General features: G+C 38.3%; 2 protein-coding genes across 10 annotated transcripts in view; one reads left to right on the top strand and one right to left on the bottom strand.

Moving 5' to 3' along the window:
* The window catches only part of LOC141527026 (latrophilin Cirl), a 142032-nt gene that overhangs the window by 64076 nt on the left and 65062 nt on the right, over positions 1-12894 (bottom strand). For all 9 annotated transcript variants that reach the window (XM_074242262.1, XM_074242266.1, XM_074242267.1 and 6 more), the window contains one exon: positions 10211-10333. In XM_074242262.1, coding sequence (XP_074098363.1) covers positions 10211-10307 — 97 coding nt within the window. In that variant the 5' untranslated portion in view covers positions 10308-10333. The remainder of the gene's footprint in view (positions 1-10210; positions 10334-12894) is intronic.
* The window catches only part of Vlet (COMM domain containing 10 protein valette), a 154030-nt gene that overhangs the window by 77129 nt on the left and 64007 nt on the right, over positions 1-12894 (top strand). The gene's annotated exons all lie outside the window — the stretch shown is intronic.

Genomic DNA, 12894 nt, shown 5'->3' with positions numbered 1-12894 from the left:
TAACTTCTCCGCTTCCTCTTTCTATACCAGACTAGAGACGACGGCAATTGTGAGAGAATCGATGGTTCCTTGGCAATTCAAAAGCTAATGGTCGCATCAAAAAATATATATGCCAAAGTAAAACGCTTTAAGAACCGTTCTGCTGATTCTCTCGGGGAGGGCCAAAAGAAAGAAAACCAGAGGCAATAAATTTAGCATGAGGATCAAATGAAATCCTGGCTCATTATCCACTTTGAATAAAATATTATATTATCCGAATGAATCCATTGCTTATACTTACTTTGGAGTCGAAAATATTTGGTGTTGATAGTTTTATGCTGTGAGAAACGGTTGTTATAAAGGTATATAATAGTGATAAGATAAGGAGGATGAATAAAACAAAATCAATCGTAGCTTTAACAGACAGAGGTCCTTGACATGCACGAAGGCTACCACTTGAGCAGCCCTACGTTCCTAAAGTATTGTGGTGGGTGGTGCTGGGGCTCTTGGGCTTCATCCAAACATACTACGGTTCGACGACTGTTTCCCAGAGTTTCGAGGAATGTGACTCAAGTGGATGCAGACGCCGAGCCAGAACAACCGGTAACTACAGAAACACTGAGCACAAGTACACCATTCTGGAGCCCTTCCTTCAACTCTGTTTCCACTATACTACTTTAAATTATTGCTCTTTTCTCCCTTGCTCCAACATCAGCTCCTCTCGAACTCCAGCTTCAGCTTAACTTGTCTTATTTCTCTCAATTCAGTGTGTCGTCTTTACAGTGTCTTCAAAAGCCACAGATAAAACGTTAAGCAGAACAACACGACAATATTGTACTGCCTCGGTACTAGTATCTCTTATTATTTTTCTCTTCCTTCTTCTCTTCTCATTTCCTTTACCAGGGCGTGTACAACTACGGATCATCGTTTATTATCTTTCGACAAGAACCTTAAACTTGCCTCAGAAATGAAAACACACTTCTTAGCTTCTTGTCACGGTTCTTTTTACCACAAAAGAAACGTCTGTCTGCAAACTACCAGTTTTTGGTTGCCATAAAAGTTCCTTCCTCTCAAAGAAAAAACAAACCAACACATTTCAATTTTTAAGTCATCATTCCCGACAGAAGGAAATTATTAACGAGTATTGATCAAAGCCGGTGACAGGCTGCAATAGAGACATTTGTGAGTTCTATTGATGATTTTACCAAAGGCAAAGAAGAGGAAGAAAATGAAGAAGATGAAGGGAAGGAATATTGAGTACAAAGGTGACAACAACTAAGAGACTAAATTGGTGAGTGTACGAACAAGCAAACAGTTGGATGAGCAATCAATAACGCAGACTTGGGGACAAAATACATATCGCCAGACGCAATCTCCGTTCGCACGAGGGTGTCTACCCTTGCCAGGAACCGAGTGAGCATACTGTACGTTAGATATATGCACACCGGAGGGAGCAAAGAGGAAAGAGCTACTACTACCTAGGACCACCCAGTATCCAGCATCCACCGGTTGTCCCTTTTCTCGTCTCCAGCTCCCCAGAGTCGCATTGTCTAGATTATAACCGGGAGTTGTCTAGAGATGGAGAAGAACCTCCTGTGCAAGTTCCTATCCAAGAATACCTTGAGCTTCGCAGTACCAAACGTCGAGACATTGTAATTATGTATTCTCGTTGCTCACATCTGGAACTGGCTGTTGTCAGGGTGTTGGTAAGTGAGGTTTTACCCGAGAGACCAGCTTTTCGGTCACCCTTGCTCGTCTTCGTCGTATTGTCTTCATTTCTCTCAGGACTCGGGACTCGCTTCCTATGCACGAACATATAGCATACCTATACACATAGTTTCTTCACATATTCATGGAGCGAGAAGCTAGGAGAATAGATGACTAGCTATTATCATAATTCATAGTGTCAAAATTGAAATTAACCGACAATCTAGGACGCCGGTATTAAACAAATGGGATGAAAGCGGTTAATTATTTATTTATAAGTTAGCTATTTTATAACTTTTTATTTTGTTTCAGGTATATTTTTTATTTATCTTTTTAGCTGGCTTGGATCTGTCTTCTACTTCTTCTTCTTCTTCTATATACTTCATACCCTTTTTCCGTCACAGAAACAGCCGCTTTAGTAGCTTCAACCCTTGTACCCGTTCTTCAGGCGAGCTTACCACTTGGCTCGTTTCTTTCACGGTTGCCTTCTTTCCTCTCACTCTTTTTCATCCCCTTGTACGCCAACATCTTAGATCTTATATATCTCGCCGTACAAGTGAAGGTAAGAGTAAAGCTAAAGCGGAGAAAAGGAAAGGAAAGGTATAAAAGTCTATATACCTTTCACGGTGCGAGTTTAAATTTTCCTCTACTCTACTCTTTCTTCAGCTGCTGGCTGCTCACTGAGTAGTCTCTACTTCTTTGCTCCATATATATATATCTATATATTCTATAAATATATCTATCTATCTATCTATCTATCTCACAGAGAGCAGAGTTTACTGGAAGACCAAGACGAAGAGCAAGTCCGAGAGTGAGAGTGAGAGTGATAGTGAGGGTGAGCAGAAAAGTGCATGCCGTTCCGTAGAAGTAAAGCGAATCCGCGGAAAGATATAGAGGTTTTTCAGTGGAGTGTAGAGGCATGGCGTTATCTATTAAATAGATTACGTTCGACTTTACTTTTTGGAGCGTGTTAACTGCTTCTCCGACGGTAAGCTTACGAAAGGGTCCCTTTCTACGTTTTATTTTATTTTACCCGATAAAAAGGTGGTGTATAATGGCGAATCGAGGAAAGTACTAAGCAGAAATAGTTTTCCTAGCTTTAGCGTCATATAATCGAGAAAGAGGAAAAAAGAAAGAAAATTGTATTATTATATTATAAGAATAAGAGGAATTAAATAAGTGTGGTACCGGTTGTATAAGAGAGCAGACGAAATCGTTGAGACGGCTTCATTGGAGGCTTTTATCAAGAATTCAAGTGCACTCTTTTCAACTTTTTAATAATGGGTATGGATAATAAAACAGAGTTGAAAATAGTTTTAAAAAACGTTGTGTTTTAATTGAAGTACCGACTACTTCTATCCGGGAATCTACTAGAGCAAGAAAAAAAAACACCGAAGCCACTTTTTTCAATTGGTTGTTAGTTTTAAATCTACCTGAATTGGCTAATAAAAGAATCTCGGAATTAGAGAGCTTTCTGGATGATTCTACACGATGTATATACTAGTGATGCCAAAGAAAAGTGCATATCGTTCGTATTCACTTGCTCCCATTTATTCCGACGAAAAAATAGACGAGCTAAGCACAATGTCACGAGTAGAAGAAGAATTGGAAAATTTAACGAGGGAAAAAGGCTAAGAGACATTGAACAAAAGTCCTCGGAGCAAGTTAAGTGTGTCAATCCACCATCCAGGATCTACAGAAGTTAATTTTATTCTTTTATCATCGTCTTCCCTTGATTAATAGCCTTGATTAACATTTTTTGTTTAACTGAATAGAATGGAATTTATCAGGGTGAAAATTCATCGGATCAACTTTAATTTCCTGGATAATTTTTATGACCAATGAGTATCGCAATTACTCATTAGCTCATCAGCCTTGAACTTCTTTCATGGATTTTTCTTCTCATCCGAGTGACTGGATTAGCCATGGCATCGCTTCACGGTAAACTTGATAATAGCAAGCAAGCCATTACTTATTCACCAGTGAGAATTATTTAAAACACCTTGATACCGAGGACTACGATAATTACTCATCGTTCGCGTTCTAACAATTTTTGTTCATAAATAAATGATACAAAGTAGCGAAGAAGATGGCTAGTTATCAGACTTTTAAATAAAACTTTGTACTTTTATAATATTCATTTAGTTACATCCGATAAACTTTTATCAGCGATTATTAATTGGACTGAGTAGAAAGATCTGGGCATACTTGAGCGAATAATCGATTTCTCGAGTGAACTTGAGAGTAATTGTGCGCAAGTTATTTCAATTATTTTTGTTTTCAAGGTACAAATTACAGTGACCTTAAAAATATTTTTATTCCCGATGATTATTGTTATATTTGCACTTAAAATTTGCTTGTATCGCTTAAAAATTAGCATACTGCAGCGAGATGTTTTTTTACTATCATTGGAAGTAGTCGCCGGGAAATCCTGTATTTTTAGCAAAAAGTGACACAGCTACGCGGGAATAGAATAATCTTGAATTAGCATTTTAATCAGATAAATTAATTTGGTGGATGTGGAGGATCGATAGAAATACAGCACAGAGAGTATATAATATATCCAAAGACAGAAGGAAGAGGAGGAGGAGGAGAGGAAGCTAGAGGCAGTACAGAATCTGCATTTATAGAACTAATAAAATCCCCGATACGAGAGTCACGTAATATAATGCATGTGGAAAAGTCCGTGTTCAGCGAAAGCTCTTCGCTTTTCGTGTCACCAGATTAAGCTCAATTGTTTAGTCGAAAAAACACGGTGAGTAAAAAAGGATCCTTTCATCACCGGCGCAATTTACTCGAGTCTTTTAGACTAGCTGTTTGCAATTCACTAGAACAGAGAAACAATACCGATAAATGAACGCAACCAGAGCAGACAAAAGAGTGGTAGTTGTGCTGTGATCGCGCAAGTGCCACGTAGAGGAGTATAGAGTATAGAATATAAAGTATACAGTACAGAGTAGATGATAAAATCCACCGATGTATAAACAAAAAAAGAGGCAAGCAAGAAAGAGGACGGGTGATGCAAAAAATTAAAAGAGCAAAAAGTAATGCAATTAAAGTGATGATTAAATGAGAGAATGAAATTGTGGATCGGAGATTTAACATTTTAGTAACTGCTACTGATTACTCGCCAGAGTTTCTTTCACGTTGTCTTTCAATTAATGAAAGGTATCCATTTACAGCCCGAGAGTGACATTCTCCTGTCCTGTTCTGATCCTTGATGGCTAGCGAGTAATATAGACACAAGAGGATGAGGACGAGAATGAACATCACCCGAGACATAAATGGGAGGGTGATAATCGCGGCTACCAACCAAAGCTCTGACAAGGGATGGGCTGTGCGATTGTTCGCGATGTAACAACTAACCATATACCACACACCCTGCCACAGCCACAGCCACAGTACCCTCGTTTTCAACGAGCGGAAGAAGAAAATGACGTCGTTGAAAACCCCGAGCGATACGTGTTATCTCCTCCTGATGGATATTAAGGTGGACATCCCTGGCGTGTTTTGTCCAGCAGACTTCCGGCATCCAGCTGTCGGTGGGCTTCATTGACACCCATCAGGTCGTTTGGGACACGCCGACCAAGGACACCAACCATATCACATCACATTCATCCTCTTCATCTACACGGCTTTGTTCTCTACTCTCTGGCTTTTGGCTCTCCACCCTCAGTCCTGTGTTTTCAGTTCTCGCTTTCATCCTATTCTTCTGATAAATCCACTGTTGATTTAGAGCCAGCCCATTCGTCAGTCCTCATCCTGATACTGCTTTTGCTTTTGCTTTTTCCAGCTCCTCAAATTATACCGATAATACTCTCGAGTTTTTCATTATCAGTCGTCAAATAACTCCCTCGATTCCGTTCTTTTCAAATGGTCATCCATTTAGCCGAAGAATAACTGACGGGTGGTTCAAACTTTCGGTCATTGGACCATTAGAATCCCCAAATTAATACACTTTTTTTCGAGATAGTTCTTTTGTGTTATATTGTAGTGTATTGTATTGTATCAAAGCCCCTTTATGTAATGATACTTGTTTTTTAATTATCTGATGTGGATCTGTTGTCAAAATTACCACCTCAGGCCTCAAATGATCGTAATTACCTTGAGTTTATCTGTCCTTCCATCTCACCGTAACCGCGATTCTCTAAAAAAATACAGTAATATAATATAATACCACAGTGGATTTTAGAATTGCACTAATTTGGGCACGTCTTCTTCTCCTTTTCTTTGTTTTTTTTTTTTTTTTTTTTTTCTGGCAAAATAACGTACATAAAGACGGATAATTGACAGCCCTAAGCTAGAAGACAAGTCAATTTCATCGTCAAGGCACACGTTATATCCGAAACTTTTGACGTCTACTCTTACTCTATCGAGAAAGTAGGTATCCACCAGCCGGATGTACAGTAGACCGGTCGACAGATTGGAGCGGGTGCTACGGAAGTTTATTACCGGGTTACGGGATCCTTCCCAGCACAATCCAGTCCAAGTGAGAAAGAACCACACATATATAAGTATAGTTGAGGTTTGAGTTTGCTGAGTCAGGAAGAGGCGCAGATAGATCCAAGTCCGGACCACTTAGCAGGCACAGTGTCTCTTCTCGATTCTTCCAGCCACCGACCTAATGCCGTCGTTTTCTTTTTTTATTTCTACAGCAAAGATGCTTCCATTTTTATTTTTTGCCTTGTTTTGCCTCATAAATTCTTCAGCGGTGGTTCTTTTGCTTCTCGCAATACAGCATTACTTTTATTTTTATATTCTATAAGCCCGTAGTCAACACCAACACTTTTTTAGGGTTCTTTTTCCGTGGAGCTTCAGCTGAAGCAACTCATCAGCCCAAACGTGTGTCTATTATCTGCTTTTGACACCCGGCTTTTTTATCATGTGGAGAAATTTTTCAGGTCTTACAAACACCCTCGCTTTTCTAATTCTAATCCAGAGCAGGGTATTCTTAAATAGAATTTATTTCGGGGAATCGAGTAGTTCCTTCGAGTGTTATTGGAAGTTTAATCCAAAGTCGGGAGTCTGGAGGCTTGAATCTTGGATCCAGTAACTGATGCAGAGCAGTGGTAGTGGTGAATATAATGCGGTATCGTGACGTAAAAGGGTGATCTTTGGATCTACTTTTGGTAGGAGGAACCCAGGGGATTTTGAGAACGCTTTTCCGGCTGGGCGATCTTAACCGCTGCTGCCGAGGGTATGAATAAATATTAGAATTTTGCGGGATAAGCTGGGTTTTACGAGGAGATACTTGTTTCTCGTCTGGCGAATCGATCGGCGCGTGTCAACCCACCTTTTCACCCTCCTTCCATCTTTCTTTCTTCCACACTTGGAGAGCAGTTCCTCTGTATCTGTACTGGAGCCTCAGCCGCGCACTTTCATCGCCGGTAGTGAATCTCCCCATGTACCTTTACCTCTCTCATCTCTTATGTAAAGTACATCGCTATATCTCAGCCCGTCGTATCCACACACTCTATATTTATATCTATATATTTATACCTATACCTATACCTATATCCGTGTGGTTTATATACACTTTTTTCAATCTAACCAGGGAAGCCTCTAACTCAAGCTGGCACATCTCACCCTCGCAACACTGAAAACTCATACTCATACTCTGTTCATACCCAAACCCAAACCCAAACCCCAGGCCGGCTCTTCAAAGCACAAGTACTCTTAACTCAAGTTTAATCCTACACAATAATATTTTACGAATTGATTTCTTTCCACTTATTCTCAAGCGCGAGCTCGAAAGCTCCTGCATGCGGTTTTTATTTTTTTTTTTACTAGGAAAATTTGTGAAATTTAGATTTTTATTCAGAAGTTTGCTTCGTATTTGCTCCAAGTAAACTTGCGTGCTTTTAAGTGTTAGTTTAAAGAAATTAAAGTCATTAATTAGTAGCAATCAAGAAAATTGGTGGTTAAAATAAGTTTATTCAGTCATGATTCATGATAATTTGGAGTTTAAAGTTTATTGATGTTGTATCAAGTTCTAAATTTCAAAGTTCTGCAAGAGAAGAGTTCAATTCACACTTGGCTGTGTTAAATGATTGCCACGAAATTTTTTCTTAAGGACTTTCAAGAGTGTAGGAGTTTTCGGAATGGGTGGTAACTTAATGCCAGCTTATTCTCGAGTTATTTTTCACTTGTCGGTGAAAAATAGCTGGAACTCGAAAAATCGGAAATTGATTACGGGGCCGGTGATTCTATTGGAACAGCCTAACAGATAACAGGACGCCTCACGAAAATAACCGTGAAAGGAGAAATGAAATGAAATAAAATAGAGTAAAAATAAAAAAAAAAAAATAGAGCAGAGAAGAGAGAAAGGAGGATAAACTGGGGATAAGACGGAGGAGCAAGAATATCTGTACTGGGTGTGATAAAAAGATCGATTTGCCCTGTCGTTCATGCTCAAGATCGCTGGAGATATTCGCGGCTTTGGATTTACTTTTATCTCAGGCTCTTTGTCTTTGTCTTTGTCTTTTTCTCATTTATTTATCTTTCTTTTTATTTTCTTAATTTACCAGTCGCTTTTTTTTCGATTAGTTTTTTGCCTTGTAAATCACTTTAAATGCGCTAACGATCAGATCACACTCGAGTGCTTTAGAATTGCCGATAAACGCTCTGCTCAGCATCACCAATGTAATGTTCACTGTCCTCTCTATTTTATTCCTCTCTTTAACGCTTTTAAATTGCTCAGCGATTGGACTCTCAAGATAGAGCTTTGATAAATATATAATTTATAGTATGCCCGTTAAGTTTTTATTTCAAATATATTATTCTTCTCATTCTATCCAACCGATTTCCTTACCCAGCTGACCGACATTTGAAACTGTACCCGCGTACATTTTACCAGATGTTTGTTTTGCGGAAAAATTCACCGGGGCGAATAAACTGCTGCAGAAAAAGTAAACAACAAACATGCTGTGAAAATTTTTTTACTTTAAAATAGGACACAAGTTCGCTTTGAACGACACACAGATTCGCGGTTTATTTTTCACCGTCACGGCTAAAAGCCAACTACTTCTAATTTCAAACAAATTTTATTACTCACGTCTCAATGGTCACACTCCGGTTAACAAACTCTAGAGAAAAACACTACAAAGTACTTTTTTCTGATGATCATCATAATTTCATTCAATTTAATATAGTCATCACAATTATAATCACATATCGCGTTTTAAAATTGATGTGTACTCTGAAGAATTTAACACATCAAAGCTCTTAATGATAATTGATCCAGTGTTTAAATTTTCCCGCTAAAAAAACTAATTCAAAGATCGCATTTGACGGAATTTTATCTTCTGAATTGAATTATTGAAATTGAATCAAATGCGTGATGAGATTACGGGCTTCTGTTCATCGAGTGTCATCGAAACATTCCATCATTTCTCGTCGCTCATCGCTCATCGCATTATACATATATTATGTACTGTAACGGTATTCATCACATACACAACATATTGGACTACACATGTAGGAATATAATATAATATAAGAGAAGCCTAGACATTTCGAGTCGAGAAAGCCCGAAAATGATGCTGAAATGCAAGATGAGATGTAAAGCGAGGCTCGAGTAAGGGAATGAGATATTCTGGTGAGGGTAAGTGTGGAATATGTGTGCAGTCGAATCGAGGGATCCAGCACAGTAGAAATTCAGCTCAGGAGAAACGCATAGTGCTGGTACTGGTACTACTGGGTGGATTGGGTGCAACGAGGTATAAAGTAATCGCCAAGGAATAGATAGGATAGGGAGACTAACCCTTACAACCTCTCTTTATCTCAACCCGTTTCCTTACTGGTAGGTTATATGTACATACATACATACATACATACATACTTATGAAGAGATGGAAGGCCGTCTATCTTTAGTTTAGCCCTCGCTTAAGCCTTGAGTTATCCGTCTTTCTCGAACACAAGTATCTTTAATTCAACTGAAGACCTATAGAGGCTATGTAGAGACGCCGTATGGCTGTCTCTATCCACTTAAACTTGCGCATCAACATTTACATCTGTATAAACATTTATATCGGTGTGTACCACGTGATTCGATCCCTTATAAACTCAAGACACTTGAGAGACCCGCTCGTTAATGCTTTAGCTCTTCTCTCCTCGTTCTGGCACCCTTTTACCTTTGCACTGAACTCAACTCTTACTATTACTCTTATTCCCACCGCTCCCAGCAGACGCAGAGTAGAGCTTTACTATTCTACGGGAGTGCAAGCTCTACCCTCTTCTCTATACTGTACAGAGATTAAACTACATTTCCGCATCGCTACGTACACCTTTATAATTTATATAAACATGTATACATACATTTATAAATTTAATTTGTCTTTGATGCATTTTCCGTCGTTAGTTCTGACAATTATTGTAATCACGTGATGTTTAATTAAAGTACGTGATTCGGGGTTCATCAAGTTATAAATACATGCCCATAATCCACGTACAAATGTTTGATTAAAATTCAACAATTCCCGGTAAATTTAATGAGATATAATAATAATTAAAATAAGAAACTCACCTCTTTCTCGTGTCGCGACAATACAATTGCTGATGAAAAACCAGACAAGGATTAAACTGCCAAGTAGGCCTCTCCGCCGACCCTTGCCGCACTCCATGGTGAGGCCTCTAGCTTTGACTACGCCTGAAACAGTCAAAAATAATAATTAAATACATTATTAATCTATGAAAATATGTATCAAATTTTTAAAATAAAAAATTATTATTATATCTTAACAAAAGCTCTTGAGTCATACTCACTGACTCTAAACCTTCAAATGCACAAGCACCATTGTACTTAAAAAATCCTGTCCGATAATTTATATAAAGTGACACTCGTTTCATTTCTCTATTATACTTTTGTCAACGATTGTGAACAAAAACCGGAATTATTATACACAATGTACGTCTCCACTAATGGTAAGAAAAGTTAATACCCTGTAATTAGCCTAAACTTCTTATCTAACGATCAAAATTTTCTCTCTATGAATCACACACCCAAAAGTAACTTTTTTATAGAAAAATAATTATTCGATATAATAATCTTTAACAAATTATCAGTGTGCACGTCACACAATAACTCATGTCTAAGTGAAAAGCGACAATGTCATATCCTGAGGATACATATATAATGACGTGCCTATTATTATTATACTTGAGTAACTTTGAGGCGAGCGAAGAGCAAAGAGGAGTTGTCCATATGGGAAAGAGAGAGAGAGAGAGAGAGAGAGAGAGAGAGAGAGAGAGAGAGAGAGAGAGAGAGAGAGAGAGAGAGAGAGAGACGCCCAATCAGGAAATATATTCAGTGACTCATTACGGGCACGTACAATATAATACCGAATACATAGAAAGTATTATGTATTATATATGTATATGTAGATCTTATAACCTGAGATGGAAGATGGGAGCTAGGAAGTTTAAGTCCCGAGAGTTAATCTCGGTGCACTGGTTCTTTACTTCCAGCAAGTAGAGTCGGTACGTTTGTCTTTTTCGCATGTGTGAGTGCATGTAAAATCTTGCGTGGTTGATAGGGATCGAGTAGCTAGGCTAGCGTACGAGGAAAACTATCACCTCAACTGTGCTCGTCTTTCTTAACCGTACTATTGTATGTTATATGTGGTATCCCTCTTTCTATCTAGAGTCTAGAGTCTAGAGTCTAGAGTGTAGAGTGTAGAGCCAGCCCGGGTTACTTAAACTTCTCTTTCTTGCTATTCACTTTATCCAATCCAATCGAATCGTGATTCTTAAGAATGGAATCAGAGGATAAGAAGCTGAAGACCGAGAGACTTTGATGATAGAAGAATGTATATCTCGGGGCAGTATTCCCATTCCCATTCGTATCATTTATTTCTTTTTTATATTTATATATTGTAAGATTGCAAGTAGCACAGAGCACAGAGCACAGAGCAGAGTGAGATGGAGAAGTAGGAAATAGCGGAGGATTTTTGTTTTGCTGTTAGATCTAACGTATATGAATGCGTATACCGAGAGAAGTAGAAGCAGAGACTTAACTCTGGATAATGAGAATAGAAGAAGGAAGCCGTGTGTGAGAGTGAGCATCAGGACGGAGATACCGAGAAAAAGGGCTAATAGTAGTATATAATACACCGAGGCATCGCATCGACGGGTTGTGGTTTCCGATAGCATCATTGGATTAATTATGCGTAATGCGTTTAACATCGGCGAACGCTGGTACGCCGAGTGGTCAATGTGTTCCTGTAGATATTGTTATAGATATAGGCGTACACTGTACGTATGTGTGTTAGTTACTGTTACACATGTGGCCACGGTTGAGATATACAGGAGACAGAGAGCAGAGGGTAGAGTGTACACGCAGAAGATCTCCGACGCCGGTAGATATCTAGGTACACTAACGATTAACCGACAGTATTCCCGCTACGAGTTAACATTCAATTATCATTGTCCTTCTCCTTTAGTCCTTTAGTTCTGCTACTGCTGCCGAGATAATTACATTCGCTTGTCAGAGAGTTTAACCCTTATTTATCAGGATTATTAGAAATTTAGACTTATTTAAAAAATAATAAATTTATTCGGAGGAATTTTTTTCTTCTATTGGAGAAATTGAAATTTTTTTGCTGTCACCAGATGCCACATGTCCATCCAAGTCCAAGTGGACCTTTTTTTGTCATAATTAATTTTTTTTAGTGAATATTGAGTATCTGGCACATGCCTCCATAAGTAATCCCCGGAAAAAATTCATAAAAAAAAAATCAAACAAAAAATCAACTCGTACAAAAATAATTCTTTGACTTTAAAAAGTTGAAAATAATAATAATTGACAGTATTCATCATCAAAAAAAAATTAAAAAAAATAAAAAAAATATAAAAACCAAAAAAAGGTAGTCTGGTGGATAGAGCCAATTCGAAAGGGGTAATGACGCTATTATAAACGGTGGATCGGAACTTGATTTCCCGAACAAAAGACCCGCGAATTAACGCTTGTACTCGGGAACACGTACGTGGTATGTTTTGCAATTAAATGCTTCGTGTGAGTTTATGCGACCCGATTTTATTGTATTATTTACATGGGTACTGTCTTTTGTCTTTTGTCTACGCAAACCCGCTGTGGTATGCACGGTCATGTTAAATCATATTATATTATATTATATCATATCATGTTATTAATACAAATAATGGAATTATCTTTTAAATGCTCCCGAATAATAAACAAAAATAAAAATTACA

The sequence above is a fragment of the Cotesia typhae genome, unplaced genomic scaffold (genome assembly GCF_013202065.1).
Source record: "Cotesia typhae breed Kobodo isofemale line unplaced genomic scaffold, CoteBio_Ctyphae contig_4, whole genome shotgun sequence".
Taxonomy (NCBI): domain Eukaryota; kingdom Metazoa; phylum Arthropoda; class Insecta; order Hymenoptera; family Braconidae; genus Cotesia; species Cotesia typhae.
The sequence above is the reverse complement of the archived record's forward strand: the minus strand, read 5'-3'. Positions and strand labels throughout refer to the sequence as shown.